This window comes from Neoarius graeffei, chromosome 19 (assembly GCF_027579695.1).
Source record: "Neoarius graeffei isolate fNeoGra1 chromosome 19, fNeoGra1.pri, whole genome shotgun sequence".
Taxonomy (NCBI): Eukaryota; Metazoa; Chordata; class Actinopteri; order Siluriformes; family Ariidae; genus Neoarius; species Neoarius graeffei.
In genome coordinates this window covers 59066469-59087705 of record NC_083587.1, presented here as the reverse complement: position 1 = coordinate 59087705, position 21237 = coordinate 59066469, and the positions used below count along the sequence as shown (strand labels likewise).

General features: G+C 42.6%; 1 protein-coding gene across 1 annotated transcript; it reads left to right on the top strand.

Moving 5' to 3' along the window:
• Positions 1-296: 296 nt before the first annotated feature.
• Positions 297-20941, top strand: LOC132867996 (cysteine-rich venom protein DIS2; the record flags this gene model as incomplete). The annotated part of the gene is made up of 8 exons (XM_060900969.1): positions 297-317; positions 7346-7421; positions 13141-13244; positions 14480-14570; positions 17353-17495; positions 20242-20327; positions 20461-20543; positions 20682-20941. Coding segments are annotated over 8 exons (738 nt in total), but the record flags the coding sequence as incomplete, so codon positions are not given.
• Positions 20942-21237: the final 296 nt, after the last annotated feature.

Here is a 21237-nt window from a genome sequence, read left to right as displayed (position 1 = left end):
ATTGCAGTTGTTCAAAACAAAAGGGCTTTGCTGAGTGAAGTCCACGAGTGAAGTCCTCTTGTAAAAGTCTCCGTCACTTTTCCTCACCTTCAAGTAGAACTTTGACAATATTTCCACTATTGCTCTCTTTTCCAGTTTTTCTATGTCCGTTGGTATGTTTTTCACTTGTGTGAAGAATATCCAGGGAAGTTTTGAGAGCTCTTTAAATCTTCCACTTTTAATGAAGTAAACCTCACAGTCATGTTTGTGTACAAATTGTCCGAGTCACTCACTAGCACAGAAGTTTTACGTCTCTGATGTGTCTCTTTTCCACTTTTGTAATGTCCGTTGGTATGTTTTTCTCTTGTAAATATGCATGAAGAATAATGAAGTTTTGGTAGCCTTTTGGGTGTTCAGCGCATCTTTAGTTTCAGTTTTCAGTTTATTATCCTCGACCCAAATGAAGTTTGGTGGGGAATATAGAAACAGGTTCCGTCCGGCTGTCCGTCCAGCTGTCCGTCCAGCTGTCCATCCGGTTACTTTTTTGTTTCCAGGTCATATCTTTAAAACTACTGAAGATCCTTTCATGAAACTTTGTATACATATCAAGCAACATGTAAACTGGTGTCATTTGTTACTGGATTTTTGAAAAAAAAAAAAAACATTTTTCAAACTTTTACATAAAAAATAGATTTTGACTTAGTTTCTAAGAGCAATGTTCGTTTCCGGACCATATATCCAAAACTATTCATGATACGGATTTGAAACTTGGTATGCATGTTAACAAGGTGATGTAGATGTGCCTTTTCATACTAAGAATTTTGAGAAATTAAATTTTTTCATGTTTCCATGGAAACAATTTCAGACTTAGTCTCTCAGGTTAGTCTTAGGGGTAGGTTTTGTTTCTGGAGCAGAATTTGAAAACTATGAGTGGTATGGTCTTGAAAATTGGTATACTGTATGTGTTGATTAAGTAATGTATATGTGCCTTTTAATACTAAGAAATGTGAGAAATTTTAATTTTTAGCTCACCTGGACAAAAGGTCTGGTGGGCTTATGTCATGGGCTGCTGCGGTCAGTGTAAAGAGGTAGGGTTGGTTTCTTGCAGCAGAACTTGAAAAATGTGACAAATAATATCTTGAAACTTGGTATATAGTTGGTATATAGGGTGGGGGATATAGATAACTCTGTCTTCTTGTTTATTTAGTGATTAAACCAAGCACTGGATTAGCCTCGTCTTCTCTCTTTCCCGGCCGACAAAGAAATGATTGTGTGCATGCGCAGCAGAAAAGTTTTGTCATTGGATCTTCACATGAGCTCTGAAATGTTACGTCATGTTGTCTTGACAACATGCAATCTTCTTCTTCTTCTTTTGGCTGCTCCCGATTAGGGGTCGCCACAGCGGATCTTTCGTCTCCATTGCTCCCTGTCTTCCACATCCTTCTCTACCACACCTGCCACTTTCATGTCCTCTCTCACCACATCCATGTATCTCCTCTTTGGCCTTCCTCGTTTTCGTGTGCCTGGCAGCTCCATCCTCAACATTCTCCTTCCAACATGCTCTGCATCTCTTCTCAGGATGTGCCCATACCATCTTAGTCTCATCTCTCTTAGCTTAATTCCCAAGCTCTCCACATGTGCTGTCCCTTTGATGTGCTCGTTCCTTATCCTGTCCAACCTCCCATTGCAAACCTTAACATCCTCAACTCCGCCACCTCCAACTTTGCCTCCTGTCTCTTCGTTAAGGGTACGGTCTCCAATCCATACATCACAGCTGGTCTCACTACTGTCTTATACATCTTACCTTTCACTTTTGCCTGGACTTTCCTATCACAAATGACTCCCGAAATCCTTCTCCAACTGCTCCACCCTGCCTGCACTCTCTTTCTCACCTCACTATCGCAGCCCCCATTTTCCTGCACAGTTGACCCCAGGTACTTGAATTCAGCAACTTTCTTTACGTCTACTCCTTGCATCTTCACTACACTCTCATCCCCGTTCTCACTGATGCACATGTATTCTGTTTTGCTACTGCTCACCTTCTTTCCTCTTCGTTCCAGTGCATACCTCCATCTCTCCAAACCCAACTCAACCTCCTTTCTACTTTCACCACATATCACAATATCATCCGCAAACATCATGTTCCATGGTGACTCTTGCCTCACTTCGTCTGTCAAGTTATCCATCAGTATGGCAAACAAAAAAGGACTCAAAGCAGATCCTTGATGAAGTCCCACCTTCACCTTGAACTATTCAGTTGTTCCAACTGCACACCTCACTGCTGTTTCACTGTTCTCATACATGTCTTGCACCACTCTAATATACTTCTCATTCACTCCACTCTTTCTCATACAATACCATAACTCATCGCTCGGCACTCTATCGTATGCCTTCCGCAGGTCTACAAACACACAATGTAGCTTTCTCTGGCCTTCTCTGTACTTCTCCATTAGCATTCTTAAAGCAAAAATTGCGTCCGACATGCTCTTCCTTGGCATAAACCCGTACTGCCATTCACAGATTGCTACCTCTCTTCTCAATCTCGCCTCCAATACCCTTTCCCATAGCTTCATGGTGTGGCTCATCAATTTTATTCTTCTGTAATTACTGCAGCTCTGTACATCTCCCTTATTCTTGTATATTGGGACTAGCGCACTCTTTCTCCTTCCATTTGGCATTTTCTCATTCTCTAGGATCTTATCTCTAGGATGAGATTCTTTGTTTACAAAGAATCTCATTAGGAACTCCACAGCTGTCTCACCCAAACATCTCCAAGCCTCAATCGGGATACCATCTGGTTCGACTGCTTTCCCAGTCTTCATTCTTTTCATGGCTGCCCTCACCTCATCCTTACTAACCAACTCTGATTCCTGATTTGCTGTCTTCAATGAATCTGACCTTTTCTCTCTTGGATTCTCCTCATTTAATAAATCCTCAAAGTACTCTTTCCACCTTATTAATACACTCTTTGTTTGTCAGCACATTTCCATTTACATCTTTCATCACTCTTTCCTGCTGTACATCCCTCGCTTCCCTGTTTCTCTGCCTCGCTAGTCTGTACAGGTCTTTCTCTCCTTCTTTGGTCTCCAGTCTTTCATACAACTCCTGGTATGCATCCGCTTTTGCCTTCGCTACCGCTCTTTTTGCCTTCTGTCTCGTCTCTCTGTATAACCACCTGCTTTCCTCGTCTCTCTGATCGTCCCAATTCTTCTTTGCTTGCCTCTTCTCTTTTATAATTTCCTGCACTTCTTTGTTCCACCACCATGTCTCCTTGTCTTCCTTCCTCCTTCCCGATGACCACCCTAGCACCTTCCTTGCTGCCTCTCTTACTAGTACAGCAGTAGTATTCCAATCTTCTGGCAGACTTCCATGACCACTCAATGCTTGTCTCATTTCTTCCCTAAACTCCTTCTGATGTTCAACCTCTTTTAGCTTCCACCACTTAATCTTCGGCTCCACTATTTCGCGCTTCCTCTTTTTCGCTTTCAAGCTCATCCTGCACACGACCACTCGATGTTGTCTAGCTACACTCTCCCCTGCCATCACTTTACAGTCTCCAATCTCCTTCAGGTTACCCCTTCTGCAGAGTGTGTAGTCCACCTGTGTAGATCTTCCTCCACTCTTAAACGTCACCTTGTGCTGCTCTTTCTTCTCGAAGTATGTATTGACCATTGCCAAATTCATCCACTTTGAAAAATCAACCATTTGCCCTTCCACATTTCTCTCTCTTACACCATATCTGCCCATCACATCCTCATCTCCTCTGTTTCCCTCGCCAACATGTCCATTGAAATCTGCTCCTATCAGCACGTGCTCCTCCCTCGGTATACTTTCTACCACTTCATCCATCTTTTCCCAGAAAGACTCTTTCTCTTCATTCTCACATCCAACTTGTGGGGCGTACGCACACACAACTCCTTGAATCTCCAACTTCATGCCTATCACTCTATCTGACACCCTCTTCACATCAATCACACTGTTGACCAACTCTCCCCTCAAAACAATACCAATGCCATTTCTCTTTCCATCGACTCCATAATAAAACAACTTGCATCCATCTCCAATGTTCTTGGCCTTGCTTCCTTTCCACCTCGTCTCCTGCACACACAAAATGTCCAACTTCCTTTTTTCCATCATACCTGCTAACTCTCTCGCTCTGCCAGTCAATGTTCCCACATTCAGTGTTCCTACCCTCAATTCTAAGCTCCTTCCTTTCCATCTTTCACTCTCTCTCCTAACACGACTCCCCCCTCTCTTTCTCCTTCTCCATTTTGGCGCAACAGTAGCACACTTTCGACCGGCACCCTGTTGACAAACAGTACCAGAGGCGGTCGTTGTTAACCCGGGCCCCAACCGATCTGGTATGGTATTTCTCTTTTCATTCCACATGTTAGATTTGGCACAGTTTTACGCCGGATGCGCTTCCTGACGCAACCCTCTCCAATTTATCCGGGCTTGGGACCGGCACCAAGAGTACGCTTATGCACCCCCAGTGGCTGGATTGTCTTGACAACGTGCAATATTATAACAATATTACACACTTATTCTCCATTGGGCAGAGTGGCAAAATACATGGAGGATAAGAGATATGATGACAATATTGCATGCCATCAATAAACCCACTAGAGGGGACTAGAACACGTTTTTATTCCATGGAAAAAGTGTCCTGTATGTATAATAATAAATATTATTATACATACAGGACATTTTTTCAATGGAATAAAAACGTGTTCTAGTCCCTTCTAGTAGTTAAGTCAAGTCAAGTCAAGTTTATTTGTATAGCGCTTTTAACAATAAACACTGTCGCAAAGCAGCTTTACAGAATTTGAACAACTTAAAACATGAGCTAATTTGATCCCTAATCTATCCCCAATGAGCAAGCCTGTGGCGTAGTAGGTTTCATTCATTTGGTTTGGTAGCATGCATTACTGTTAGCATATCAGTTAACCTATGTGTACAGTATTACACCACTCTACCCAATGGAGAATGAGTGTTGAATATCTCATCTCATCTCATTATCTGTAGCCACTTTATCCTGTTCTACAGGGTCGCAGGCAAGCTGGAGCCTATCCCAGCTGACTACGGGCGAAAGGCGGGGTACACCCTGGACACGTCGCCAGGTCATCACAGGGCTGACACATAGACACAGACAACCATTCACACTCACATTCACACCTACGCTCAATTTAGAGTCACCAGTTAACCTAACCTGCATGTCTTTGGACTGTGGGGGAAACCGGAGCACCCGGAGGAAACCCACGCGGACACGGGGAGAACATGCAAACTCCGCACAGAAAGGCCCTCGCCGGCCACGGGGCTCGAACCCGGACCTTCTTGCTGTGAGGCGACAGCGTCAACCACTACACCACCGTGCCGCCCAGTGTTGAATATGGTTTATGATATTGCATGGTTGTCAAGACAACATGACGTCACACAGTCAGTTCTTGAAGTTGATGTGTTGGAAGCAGGAAAAATGGGCAAGTGGAAGGATCTGAGGATTTGACACCTTTCTGTTTTAGCCAGCATTAACTTTTTCAGCAGTTTGTGATATAGTAGCTCTTCTTTGGGATTAGAATATATGGGCTAGCTTTCGTGCCCTATCCGAATCAACGAGCCTTCGACACCCATGACCCTGTCGCCGGTTCACCAGTTGTCCTTCGGATCCTTGGACCACTTTTGATAAGTACTAACCACTGCATACCGGGACCAGCCCACAAGATGTGCCATTTTGGAGAGGCTCAGACCCAGTCACTCAGATCCTTACACTACGCTTGCCCATTTTTCCTGCTTGCAACACAGCAACTTCAAGAACTGACTGTTCTTTTGCTGCCTAATACTGTATATCCCACCCCTTGACAGGTGCCATTGTAATGACATAACCAATATAATTCACTTCACCTCTCAGTTTTCATAGTGTTATGGCTGATCAGTGTACTGTATGTCTTAGCATTAAGTATGACTGTAAATCTGGTATTCTAATAATCTAATCTAATCTAAAAATCTAATAATTTTGAAGCAACTCTTGGAATTTCCACAAAAATTGCTGTGTACTTGAATATCCAACATAGTACTGTACTACCATACTAAAGTGCTCCAGAGATACTATTATGTTGCATCAATAGTGTAGATCAGGGGTGGGCAATTATTTTTTCCATGGGGCCACATGAGAAGCAGAAAATTTTGTGGAGGGCCGGACCAAAAGGCTGAACTAAATTCTGCATAATATTAATTGTATTTCTTTATATAAAGCAGTAAATAACATTGTTTTTACAAGCTGCTAAGACTGGTAAGAGTCTGGAAAAAACGAGGTTGCCTTACAAAAAATGTTATTTATTCAATCAAATTTCCCAAAACAGTGGTTAACAAAATGTGAACGTTTGTACCCTTTTTTTTCAGTCACATTCACCCCAAAACACAATAAAGACATCACAATATTGTCTTTCTACTCCAAATATCAAGCACCAAGTCCACCAAGCACTCTTTCACAAATTCCCCCTCCGAGAATGGCTTACTGTTTTTAGCGATTTTGTGGGAAAGCACAAAGCTGGTCTTGGTTGCTGCATCCCTGGATGTGTGATGCTTGGTAAAAAAGCCTTGCTGCTTTTCTAGCTTAGCCAGCAAAGCTTCCGATGTCCGCGCTATTTCAGCATCAGTCAAGTTTCGGTATTTCTCAGCGTGCTTCGTCTGGTAATGCCGACTCAAATTGTAGTCTTTGAACACAGCGATCCGCTCTCCGCTAACTAAACACACGGCTTTATCTCTGACTTCAGTAAATAAATACTTAGCAGTCCATGTTTTGTTGAAAGCCCTGCATCCGGCATCTACCTTTCTTCTTTTTGCGGACATTTTGGGGGCTAAAGTCTTCTAGTGATCTGCTCCCAACAACGTCGATTCGGTGTAGGTATCAGATCTACAGATCGGCTCGGGCTCCGGCGCCTGCTGTTGACGTCACACTATGTGATTGGCTGGACCGTTTGAAGGATGACGTACAAGTTTGTGGTTGGTCTGGACAAATTACGGAAGTAGTTATCACGGGATTAGGTTTCGTGGGATTTCATGTCATGTTCATGTCGCGCGCATTGCGTTTTTGTTGAACACAACTTCAAAATAAAAGCAATGCACATTCAGTCCATGCATGAGGTAAAATTAGAAAATATGTTTATTTTGTAATTTCTAATTAACCTTACGCCGGCCGGTCAGAATGAACCAAAGGGCCGGACGTGGCCCGCAGGCCGTAAAATGCCCAGGTCTGGTGTAGATAGTATATGAGTATTAGCTATTAAATTTGATGCCACTGTTGCGTAAACCACCCACCAAATGTAATTTTTATATCCATTCTCTGCTGGGATTTGTTTATAGAACTAAGACCTTTGGCACAATGTTCCTCTGGAGTCTGTGTGTCCTCAGTCTGCTTCATCTGAGCTCTACCTGCAGTGTGGTAAGTATCTATAAACACACCAAAACAATGGATTCATTCATTGAATAGCTTGAAAAGGAAGTGGTTGAGCAATATATCATTTAACAAGTTCTCCTGGATGGCAAAAGAAGAATGATCATAAGCTTAAATACGGGCTATCAAAAAAGCAAAAAACAAAAAAGCTCGATTTGTTATTTTTATGTTCGGCAAAGCAGGCTGAAAAATATCAGAACAAATTGTGCATGCTGGCCCTTTATCTACTGTAGTTACCGTACCATACTAGTGTAGAATATTATTACGTTAATTAATCTTATGTAATAGTAGTTTTGTATGTAATATGGTTATAAATCACTCAGGTTTTACAGTAGACTCAACATCAAAAATTGAAAAATACAAAAAAGCAACAAAATATGGAATAAAAGTATTTAATGGGAAGAATGCATTTTTTTTCCAAGAATTATTATTATTATCACATTTTTCACAAATTGCTCCTGTCATTTCACCGGTTTGGTATACACACAGAAAGAAAACAGTAACCTGACAGTATGATAACAAAAGGATAATGACTCGACAACTCTGCTCTAAATATCACACAACAATGTATAACGTGTTTTATTCTATATATTTTATTCTATATATTCATGTTTTATTCCACATTCACTGGATATGAGCAATCGTGCTCTGATTGGCTACTCTACTACTAGGATATCAGCTCATATACCATGAGTAGAGAAAAACAAAATGGTGGAGCGTGTTGCTGAACCAACCGAGGACGAAATGAAAACTCTACCTGAAAACAAAACCCCAAAAAATACAAAAAAGCAACAAAATATGGAATAAAAGTATTTAATGGGAAGAATGCATTTTTTTTCAAGAATTATTATTATTATCACATTTTTCACAAATTGCTCCTGTCATTTCACTGGTTTGTTTACATTCTAAGCGGAAATGATTCTGTCGGATGTTTTATATAAAGTTTTTATTTATCGAATTTGCAAAAAATAAAGATAAAAATGCTCTGTTTCTCAAAATCCAGTGAATGTGGACAGAATAAAACAGTTATTCCACTCAATCTCGTCGTACATGGATTATAGACAACTCGGTGCTACGTGCCTCGTTAGCTATCAGCTCATGTACGACTCGATTTCATGGAATAACTGTTAAATATTTATTACCAATACAACTAAAATATTCAGAATTTCATAGAAATCAGGAAAAAAAAGTGAAAAGGTTTTATATATATATATATATATATATATATATATATATATATATATATATATATAATATGTTGAAGATAATACTAATGTGGGGGACTAATCATTTATGTGAACAATTGCTGGTGTAACCCGGGACATATCTCCGTAAAGACAGTTTTATGTTGCCCGGACTTGGAGCTGCTAGCCATTAGCCTGCGGCCATATTATCTGCCGAGGGAGTTCAGTCACGTGGTCACCATCTGTGTTTACATCCCTCCGAGGGCAGCCACAGCCGCTGCATGTGAGAGGATTCACTCTGTCACAGCAAGGCTGCAGACACAGCACCCTGAGGCATTTATCATCATTTCTGGGGACTTTAATCACGCTACTTTGGACTCTTTTGCCGCTTTTCCACTACAAACGCGGCTGAGTCGGGCTGAGCCGTGCCGTGCTGAGTTGGGCTGAGTCGAGCTGAGCGGGGCTGTTGGAGTTGCATTTCGACTACAACCGCGCTGAACCGTGCTGGCTGGAAGTGGGTGGACACATTGGGTGGAGTTAGCGAAAGTGGGTGGACGTCAGGTGATGTCATTAAGCAGCGCAAACAGTGACATCAGTGAGCTTTTAAGCGGTAGTCTCACAACCCGGAGAGTAAACAATAAACATGGAGGACATGGAGTCGTTAGTGTTGCTGGTCTTGGTTCTGTGGCTTGTTGTCACCGACAACGCGAACAGATACTGGCAAGAGCGTATAGATGAGGCGAGGCGCATAAGGCTTCAGAAATTCTCGTAATTCGTAATTCTTCTTCTTCCGGGTTTACAGTGTTTACAGATCCCAGCGTGCTCGCGGGGCGTGTGTGGGCATGTGAGGACACTCCTCCTCACCAATCAGTGCACAGGGGAGTGTCTGCTCACGCCCCCAGCCTCACTCGGCTCGCTTTAGCTCGCTTCAGCCCCACTCCAAAACCGTGCGAGTTTTAGGGGCTAAGCAGGGCTGAAGCGAGCTGAGTCGTGCTGTTTTTTGGTAGTCGAAACACGAGCCGTGTCGGGCTGAAGTGAGCTGAAGCGAGCTGAAGTGAGCTGAAAAAGGGTAGTGGAAAAGGGCCATTTGGCTGCTTTTTACCAGGCTGTGGATTGTCCAACAAGGAACAACAGGACAATTGACTTGCTGTATGCTAATGTGAGGGATGCATACAGAGTCACACCCCTCCCCCCACTGGGGAAGTCTGACCACAACCTGGTTCTTCTACAGCTGAAGTACACCCCCCTGGTTCAAAGGCAGCCTGCAACAACTGGCTCCATCAGGAGGTGGTCCCCTGAAATGGAAGATGCCCTCAGGGACTGTTATGACATCACGGAGGGGAGGTAAAATGCTGCGTGAGGGAAGCTAAGGACAGCTACAGGAGAAAGGTGGAGCAGAAGCTGAAGGAGAACAGCATGAGGGAGGTCTGGGAAGGTGTGAAAACCATCACAGGCCACAATACAAAGACCAGAGTCGTTGAGGGGACAGTGGCATGGGCAAATGAGTTGAATGGCTTTTTCAATCGGTTCAACCAGCCCATGTCCCCCCCACCCTCTCCCTCACTGCAGCCATCTCTCCTTCTTCCCTCAACACACCTCCCCCCAGTCATCACAGCAGCCACCTCCTCCTCCTCCCCCCCCACCTCAACACAGACTCCTCCATGCATTACTGCAGACCAGGTCAGAGGTCAACTGAGGAAGCTTCACCCCAGGAAAGCAGCAGGCCAGGACAAGGTGTGTCCCCGACTACTGAAGATCTGTGCTGCTGAACTGGGTGAACCACTCCAACGCATCTTCAGCCTCAGCCTGCAGCTGGGGAGAGTGCCAACCCTCTGGAAGACATCATGTATCGTTCCAGTTCCCAAAAAGAATCGGCCCAGAGAACTGAACGACTTCCGACCGGTGGCGCTCACTTCACATCTGATGAAGACATTGGAGCGGCTCTTCCTCAGCCTCCTCAGACCCCAGGCAACATGCCCAGGCCTGTCTGCTGTTTGCGTACTGGGCAGGTGTCGGTGTGGAAGACGCCATCCTCTACCTGCTACACCAAGCCCACTCGCATCTGGATAAGGGAAATGGCACAGTGAGGATCCTCTTCTTGTACTTCTCAAGTGCCTTCAACACCATCCAGCCCCTACTGCTTCAGGACAAACTGAACAGGATGTGAGTGGAACGCTGCCTGGTCACCTGGATCTCCAGCTACCTCACTGACAGGCCGCAGTACGTCAGGCTGAAGGACATCACATCTGACACTGTGATTAGCAGCACCGGAGCACCCCAGGGCACGGTGCTGACCCCTCCTTCTCTTCACCCTGTACACCGCGGACTTCTGCTACAACTCGGAGCTGTGTCACATTCAGAAGTTTGCCGATGACACAGCCATCGTTGGGTGTATCAGTGACGACAGAGAGGAGGAGTATAGGAGCCTGGTGAGGGACTTTGCTGTGTGGTGCAACAGGAACCATCTGCAGCTCAACACCTCGAAGACCAAGGAGCTGGTCATTGACTTTGGGAGGTCCAGACCAAGGTCACGACCAGTTCTGATCGAGGGAGTCGAGGTGGAGGCTGTGGATTCCTACAAGTGCCTTGGGCTGTGGCTGGACAGCAAGCTGGACTGGACTTGTAACACCAAACACTTATACAGGAAGGGACAGAGCAGGCTATACTTCCTTAGGAGGCTGCAGTCCTTTAACATCTGTAGGAAACTCCTGTGGATGTTCTATCAGTCTGTGGTCACCAGTGTCCTGTTTTACACCATGGTGTGCTGGGGGGGCAGCACATCCAAGAAGGACACATCCAGGCTGGACAAACTGATCAGGCGGGCCGGCTCTGTGGTCGGCATGAAGCTGGACTCTCTGGTAACGGTGGCAGAGAAGAGGTCTATGGACAAACTATTGAACATCATGGACGATGCCAGTCACCCTCTGCACACCGTCATCAGCAACCAGAGGAGCCTGTTCAGTGACAGAATGCTCCTTCCCAAGTGCAGGATGAACAGACTTAAAAACCCCTTTGTCCCTCATGCCATCAGACTGTACAACTCCTCTCTGGGGGGGAGGAGGGGTAACAGGAGGACAGAGGATGGGAAGGAGCAGTAGCCTAGCCTAACAATAAGCAATACTGTATAATGTGCAATATAATGTACAATATCTCTCCTGCCGCCACCCCCCCTTTTCCCCCCTCCTTCCCCTTCCCCATATCTTATTCTTTTTATATTTGTATATTTAAATAATTTATTTTAATTTATCTATAAGTTTTTTTCTCTATTTCTTTTCTCTGTTTATCTGTAATGATGCTGCTGGAATCTTAATTTCTCTGAGGGAACCCGCCCAAAGGGATCAATAAAGTTTTATCTAATCTAATCTAATCTAATCTAATCTAATCTAATCTAATCTAATCTAATCTATGCTATTTTTTTCTCACTCTTGCCATGTAACTCACTGTCTCATGGACTCAACAGCCAGGTAAGCCCTGATCATCCTACTACAATTAACCTCTTATATAATATGACCTTGTACAGCAATCAACATACAGGTCTGTGAAAAAATCTTAAATTCATGTAAAGAAATGCTGTCGACCAAAAATAGTTTAAAAAATAATGAAATTAAATGTTTTAACTTAAAAAAAAATACGATAAACAGTAAGCAGTAAGCCATAATAAATGAAACAAAGTCAATATTTGGTGTGAGACGACCCTTTGCTTAAAAAAAAAAAAAAAAGGAAATGAGCTGTAGGTTTTACTGAGCATCTCGCAGAACCAGCCACAGTTCTTCTGGACACTTTGACTCTCACACTCGCTTCTTCATTTATTTTGCACTAAAAATTTTCCAGTAGTCTTCATTACAGTATGTTTTCTTTTTTAATCTGAAAAGTGCTGTCTTATGGAATATGCTGCTCAGATATTTGCAAACATTTTTTTTTCTGCAACATTTAATTTTGTCCTGGAAAAAAGACAAACGTTTTGTTGGAACTTGAAAATGTTTTTGTACTGATTTGATAATGTAGAAGTCATAAAATAGAAATCTATAACAAAGTTTGTATGAAAAAAACGAAAAACAAAACAAAAATAGGGTGCCGAAGACTTTTGCACAGTACTGTATAACTGTCATAATCAATAATAATTTTGCACAATTTATAATTTCTTTTATACAGCAATTTGGCAGAATTTGTTGATTTGTTTCCATTTTAAAAGTTGCATAAATAGTAAATACAGTGGTGCTTGAATGTTGAAGTTTCTATATTTCTGCATAAATATGACCTAAAACATGATCAGATTTTCACACAAGTCCTAAAAGTAGATAAAGAGAACCCAGTTAAACAAATGAGAAAAATATCATACTTGGTCATTTATTTATTGAGGAAAATGATCCAATATTACATATCTTGTGTGAAAATCTGATGGTCATATTTATGCAGAAATATAGAAAATTCTAAAGGGTTCACAAACTTTCAAGCACTACTGTATAATAAAGTGTAGCACTGATGCACCTGAATCAAGCTTCCTGATCTCTTCTGTGCGTCTCACAGATCAGCTCTGTCCAAGCCTGAAGGCAGTGCAAGATGAAATCGTTCACATTCACAATACGTTTCGGAGAGAAGTCGTTCCGACCGCCAGCAACATGCTTAAGATGGTAAAGTGCAAATTTTAGCACTCAGTTTAACACTTTCCACACTGACGTCAACTTTTAGGACTTTTTTTTTTTTACTCTCAGTGAAATTAAACTCACTTTACACCTGCTGGCCACGTTAGAGTAGAGTGGGGGAAAAAGCCCCCCTTAAGGAAAATTCAGTTTTTCTCCAAGTTGAAATGAACCATGTGTTTTGTTTTAATCATAGTTTTTGACAACAGTGACATGAACAATAATGCCACCTAAAGTTTGCCTAAAGTTAATACTTTTTTTTTTAACAAAAACAAACATTGTGCCAAGGAGGCCTTTTACCCCCCCCCCCCCCCAGTGGGGTAAAAGGCCCCCTGAGGTGGGGCAATAGGCCCCCTCACTCAAAAAAAGCTGTTTGGATAGCAAAAGTGTTTACTTAAGACTATAATGTGAAAGAAACAAGAAAACAAGAAAATATCCCTGAATTAATGAATAGACGCATTATTTTATTATATTTCGCATTTTAATTTCAATTTTTTTTATTTCAATTATTTTTAATATTAAGTTCAAATTACTTGCTTTACTCAACCAGGTAAGCGAGATGTTATTAAAAACTATGTATCTGCTATTCAGAAATGTATGAAATACAGTAATTATGATAAAAGGAAACGATGCCCCCTGGGGGCCATTTACCCCGCCATTAAGGAGGCGTTTTACCCCACAGACTACACTTTTACAAAAAAAGGGTCTTACTTTCAAAATGTGATTCAACTTTTTATACCTAATGTATTTTTTTTAACGTACTGACTTGTCTACTCATACCACATACACAGCTGTGGTATCTGACGAAATAGCAGCTATCTAAATACAGTTTTACTGGTATCTGAAAATTATATCACTTACCATGAAATTTGATTTCTCTCCGCTGCGTTGCTGATATGCGATCCACAGTGGATATTTGTATATCCCCGTTGTCAAGCCAGTCCATAGCAACAATAGAAATGTAACTTTGCGCCATCTGGTGGTTATTTTGGGTAAAACAGGCCAGGGGCGTATTACCCCATGGGGGCGTATTACCCCACTCTACTCTACTAGGAACATCATACTAATACTGGGTAAGAACAAGAGGCCCCTGAAGTTATTGTCATGTTCATGGAAGCAGTTTGAGATGGTAAAAGTGTCACAAGTCACAATTTCATGCCCGTAGACAAGAAAGTGCTTTTTCACAGTGTGTGATGACAATAGTAACTTGTGTATCTTTGTTGCAGAAATGGAACGAGGAAGTGGCGGCGTCGGCTCAGAAGTGGGCGGACACCTGTGCAATGGCGCACGGCCCGACCACCAGCCGCATGCTTGGATGTAGGCCAATCAATCGTCTTTACTTAGTTGTCCTACAGATTCTAAATTTAAACCGCTTAAATTGATTAAACTAAACTCTCTTTGATTGCGCAGATCTATGTAAACATTTTTGTTAACTCAAATAAAGGTTACGCTTAAGCATTTCAGTTTCACTGAGCTCACAGTACAACTGTAGACATGATGAATTCAGAAATATTTCAAGTTGACGCTTTTTCCAGTGGACCACTGGGTGGGACAAATTATTTTAAGTTGGGCAAAGAGAAGGAACACATTTGAAAGCTGATGTGAAAGAAAACTGCTGACTGGATAAAAATGAATAGACTGAAACCAAGTGCGTTTGATAAATGCTAACAGACCAGCTTTAATTCAACAGTTAGTACTGTTAACAAATTTGGAAATTAGGACATGAATTGTGGGCGGCACGGTGGTGTAGTGGTTAGCGCTGTCGCCTCACAGCAAGAAGGTCCGGGTTCGAGCCCCGTGGCCACCGAGGGCCTTTCTGTGTGGAGTTTGCATGTTCTCCCCGTGTCCGCGTGGGTTTCCTCCGGGTGCTCCGGTTTCCCCCACAGTCCAAAGACATGCAGGTTAGGTTAACTGGTGACTCTAAATTGACCGTATGTGTGAATGTGAGTGTGAATGGTTGTCTGTGTCTATGTGTCAGCCCTGTGATGACCTGGCGACTTGTCCAGGGTGTACCCCGCCTTTCGCTCGTAGTCAGCTGGGATAGGCTCCAGCTTGCCTGCGACCCTGTAGAACAGGATAAAGCGGCTAGAGATAATGAGATGAGATGAGGACATGAATTGTTTTAATACGGTCATAATCACTGCTAGTTTTGAATATATCTTGTACCAGAGCGTTTCTGAACTCTGATTGGTCAGAAGGTGCTTAGATTTATATAATGATTAACACCAGTGTTGTAGTCGAGTCACTAAACCTCAAGTCCGAGTCCAGTCTCGAGTCCCCAGTGGTCAAGTCCGAGTCAAGTCAAAGTCATGAAAGAAAATTTTGAGTCGAGTCCACTATCAATCCGAGTCGAGTCCGAGAACAAGACTCCAACCGTACCATTTGACGGTGGCTGTTGCTGCCTTTATGTGAAAGCGTCTCTGCTGCTGTGTTGGACTAACATTACTGCTTGACTGTCCCATCTTAGTTAACAGGCTACAGATAAAAAGCTTGTGCATCGCTCAGCAAGCCCCGCCCACTATCAACAGGGCAAATAATATGAGAGGGTTAACACTAGCTAGTTCATCGCTCAGCAAGCAAGCTCCACCCACTTTCAACAGAGCAATGAACACAGCGTGTCACTTCCTTCTCTGGGTGGCGTCTTACCAAATGACAATTGAAGTCTGAGGTTGTCCCCGTCGTCTCCTTGATAGTTCTACATATGGAACACATAGCAGTGCATTTTTCCCACTGCACGAGAAGTCTGTATAAGCAAAGTGGACAATCCTAGGGGCGTCTCTCCAGGCATTTTAGCGCCATTAATGTTAGTTTGTTCCTGAACATGACATATGAACAGGTGAATGTGCATTCTCTTGCACTAAATTAGTATAAAAATTAATGTAGATATAAATATCTTACTGTATGCCAAATTATTATGGCATGTTACAAAAAAATAAAGAAAAAATCCGAGTCCAATTTACGAGACCGAATGCAGTTAATGCACGAGTCCGAGTCTGAGTCGTCGAGTCCTAGACTTGAGTACTACAAGCCTGATTAACACATTATCATTTCTATATTATAGTAACGAGCTAAAAGACAGGCTGGTGATGGAACGACTGTTTATAGCTGGTATTATGTATGTAAATGCTCCATAAAAAAAGGAACAAACTTGTTTTGCAGATGTTCCACAACATTAACCATAACAGTAAATAGACGAAACATATGATGTGATGTTCTTTAATTAATTACCTATGCCAAGTTTGTTGGAGGAGGTTATGTTTTCATTTCCATTTGTTACTCGTGAAAATTGGAGATTTTTGCAAGCATGTCCGTTTGTCCGTTTGTTTGTTGGTGCTCTAGCATTGTAATTTCTTGACCAATCATCACCAAAATGCACAGGACAACTTACTAGGATCACACAAAGACAGCATTCGTTTTTGGTGGGTCAAGGTCAAAGTTCAAAGTCACCAAGGTCAAATCTTGTAAAACCACCTAATTGGCCATAACTTCCATTTCTTTGTGATTTTCGCAAGTATCGTGCTCTGCACGACTTTTCATTTGTTTGTTTGTTTGTTTGTTCCAAACATAACTCAAAAAATATTGAACAGATTTGGATAAAATTTGGAGGAAAGGTAAGCTATGGGCCAAGGAACAATGGAATAGATTTTGATGCAGATCCAGGAGTTTTTGTCTTTTCCCCATGTATCTCAAAAAGTGGGGAACGGATTTGGATGAAATTTGGTGGACAGCTTTAGCATTATCCTAGGTTCAAGTGAATTGATTTTGATGTTGCTAACATTTGGCTTGGTGGAGATATGCTCTCTACAAAGTGCCCTTCAGTTACAAATCTAATTATTGGCAAATTGCTGGATTTTAATAAGAGGAATAAAACACTTTGGAATGGGCTGTAATAGGAAAATAATTAACTTTGGCATGGAAATAGTAACTCCGCTTCACATCTCACCTCACCACAGCAACCCATTGTTGATTACTTTTCCCCATACAGCACATTCCTGAATGTTTTATTCCTTACATTCTAACACATTTCTGTGAAATGAGCAGTCTTAATATCCATGCATGTTTTTAAGCACATTTCTTTCTTGTTTTTTTGTCCATGCAGCATATGAAATGGGTGAAAACCTGTTCAAAGCCTCGCAGGCATTGCCATGGACTGATGTCGTGAGAGCATGGCACGATGAAGTGGCTAATTACAACTATTCCACAGGGTCCATCAATGGGAAAGTCGTCGGCCACTACACACAGGTGATTTAGTTTTGTGTTGAAAATAATAATAATAATAATAATAATAATATAAGGAGGCGGCACGGTGGTGTAGTGGTTAGCACTGTCGCCTCACAGCAAGAAGGTCCGGGTTCGAGCCCCGTGGCCGGCGAGGGCCTTTCTGTGTGGAGTTTGCATGTTCTCCCCATGTCCGCGTGGGTTTCCTCCGGGTGCTCCGGTTTCCCCCACAGTCCAAAGACATGCAGGTTAGGTTAACTGGTGACTCTAAATTGACCGTAGGTGTGAATGTGAGTGTGAATGGTTGTCTGTGTCTATGTGTCAGCCCTGTGATGACCTGGCGACTTGTCCAGGGTGTACCCCGCCTTTCGCCCGTAGTCAGCTGGGATAGGCTCCAGCTTGCCTGCGACCCTGTAGAACAGGGTAAAGCGGCTAGAGATAATGAGATGAGATAATATAAGGATGTAAAGAACTATAGGTAATACATTCATACATTATTGTATGAATGATGACGTGATTCCATTTTAAATTGCTGATTTCTTGCACATTTGTGTTGCAAGCACAATGTTATTTAGTATACTGTAAATCCAAATCATATTTGAATGCCAAGTAGATGTGTCTTCTCAAAGCTAAAACCATCCATTATCTACAGTGCTTATCCATCAGGGTCGCAGGAGAAGCTAGAGCCAATCCCAGCTGACTTTGGGTTGGAGGCGGGGTTCACCTTGGGCAGGTTGCCAACCCGTCAACCTATCACAAGGCTAACACAAAGACGACCAATCAGTTGCACCTAATGAGAAATTTAGAGTACCCGATTGACCTAATCCACATGTTTTTGGCCTGTGGAAGGAAACCCAACCCCCACGAGGTTCAAACCCTTAACCTTCTTGATGTGAGGCAACAGTGCTATCCACCGCAACATTCTGCCACCCAAACTAAAACAAATCCACCAGAATTACTTGCTGCATAAATAATTAGTCTCAGCAACAACAACAACAGAGACTCTTAAGCCAGTCTTTGGTATAAATAAAATTGGTATAAATCATTCATGATGAATACACTTCACCCATAATGCAATCATGTCATAAATTCTTTAATAATTGGGAATTTAATATTCAGTACATGATATGACGCATTTCTTTTGGCTCAGTTTGTTCCTTCTCACTACAAGCAGGCTTCAAAATGAACTCACGGCTTTCCAATGTTGTTTCTTCCATTTTCTTTCTGTATACTTGCCACGCTTCAAGTTCAACTGCATGTGGTCATGTGGTACAATGTCAATGCTTATTGGTCAGGAGGAATAGTGGTGCATTATGGAGTACATATGGTGCAGAATCGAAACTGTTCTTTGATACAAATTGCATTGAGAAATGATTCAAGACCATGTTTTTGGGAAGCCCTGCCTTTTCACCTTTTCAAGAAATTTAACTCCAAGGAGATGTCGGAGAATCCAGACTTACAATCTTTAGAAGTAACATACTGGAGCTTTCCTATTAGTTTCACTGTTACCCAATAATCTCAATTCTTCTTCTTGTCTTCTTGTCCTTCCCACGCCATGCCCTGGTCTTTCCAGGCAGTCTCCCATCCCAGTACTAACCAGGCCCTTGAGGCGCATTGGGCAGTGCTGATCTCCGTTTCAACAGCCCTTGGCCTCTTGCCTATACGGCTAGGGTTACAGTGGGGGGCTAGTCCTCTGGTAACCACGAGAGTTTGACTCCCCACTCGCATCTGTATTGCAGCATGCCTTGCCAGACAGCAGTAGGTACCATTTTTATGATAGTCTTTGGTATGACCCGACCGCAAGTAGAACTCATGATCTCCCGATCAAGAGGCGGACACGCTAACCACTAGGCCAGCACGCGGTAATAATCTCAGTTATCTACTTTTTATCCGTCTATCAGCTGTCCATCGCTAGCGATGATGACTGCTTCATTAGGATGCGCAGAAACACAGATGGGCCACAAGGCCCGCCCCACACCAGAGCAACAGAGTCGCCTGCGGTGGCAACATGAACAGCCTGGCCGAGCTGCTAAGGACTGTCTGGCCTTGTGAGCTCTTGTATACTATTCTCCTCTCCTAGCGAAGCGCTTTGCACAGTAAGATAAGACAAACAATGTTGTGCCCCCATCGTGTTGTCTCTCTGGATCTCCAGACCTGATGCCAAGTGGTGCACAAAAGTGCCACAGACCTAATGGGTATGGAAGTTTCCCCGCAGTGACAACTGACTTGCCAAGTGATGCCATCCATTTGAGTGGCTCTTCTGCATGCCATCTGGTGATGCGCCACTGACCCTGTTGGGTTCATCTGCCACATTGCACCAAAAAGCACCCTGCTGCCAGCGCCTTATTGGTGATGTACTATTTAACCCATAGCTGGAACCCAGGCAGGTGTTACCACTCCAGGTCAGAGTGGACCTGGAAGCAATCGTGATTAAGGGGTAACTCCACTTTTCCCAATACTCAATTCCTCTGGGAACCTGAGATCCACCATTGGTTGCAGTTGAAAGTCATAGCCAAGACTGTTTTATGCTTTAAATAACTCAATAACAAAAAAACAGAAAAGGGTAAAATCACTGTTTTATTTTCGCTTTAGTTCCAAAGACTTTAGTTCCTTTATTACTATTATATTAATATGATTATAGTTAATATAAATGCTTATTAGTGCGTTTGAACCAAGTACATTGTGTTTTATGTTGGAAAACTTGGTATTAGTTGTTTTAATAGGTATATACTGTACTTCAAGCAGTATTGTGTTGTGTTTCTGATTATAGGTGATCTGGTTCAGCTCATATGAGGTCGGCTGTGGCGTGACGAAGTGCGGGAATAATTATTTCTACGACTGCCAGTACTATCGAGCGTATGTTACTGTCTTCCACAAAGGCCATACACTTAACACTTACAGATCAGCGTAATGGAGTGTTCTCAGCTCACTTGAAACTTTCTTACATAATCAGCTTGTGGGTTTTTTTTTGTTTGACGTTTGCCAACAGAGGGAATTACAAAGGAGTGCCACCGTACTCGCTGGGAGAACCCTGCTCGGCCTGTCCGAAAGCTTGTGACAACAAACTATGCAGTGAGTAACCTGTCGTTATCTCAGTAGCATTATGCGTAGTCATACAGTCAACATCACACTTTCAACCTATGCTTTGATGTATAGATGGATTTGTTGCTGTGACTTCAAGCCTTATTATGGTCTCTTTTTGTTTTCTAGCCAATCCTTGCCCTTATATCAACATATTCGCCAATTGCCCCACCTTGACAAAACAGAGCTCATGCAACGACTACCTGAAAGAATGGTGTACAGCTCAGTGTTTCTGTCCCACCGAGATTATTCCTACTAACTAGTAAAAGAAGACAGGAACTGCTGGAATTGTCTAGGCTGCATTCCAAAACTGTTCTTAACTCACAGATTTCTCCTCGTCATTTTCTCTGAAACAATTGAGATGTTTCTATACTTTATTTCCTGCACTGACCTGAATATAACTGGGCTTCAGGGGCACAACTTACGCTAGTTTTAGAGTGCATTATCTGATTTCACACAGTGTAAAATGATCCCAATAAATCTTGGCCGAATTCTGTAACAGACAGAATGATAACATTTCCTGCATGAAGATCCGCTGATGATAGATCTACGATTAGAGAAAATAATTCGGTAATGAAACAAACATTCTTCTAAGCTACTTTGATATCCTAATACAGATGTTTTATTCGTTAGCATGTTTTGTTTGTTTTGCCATCGCCATTATGAGCTGCTTTTAGCTGTCATG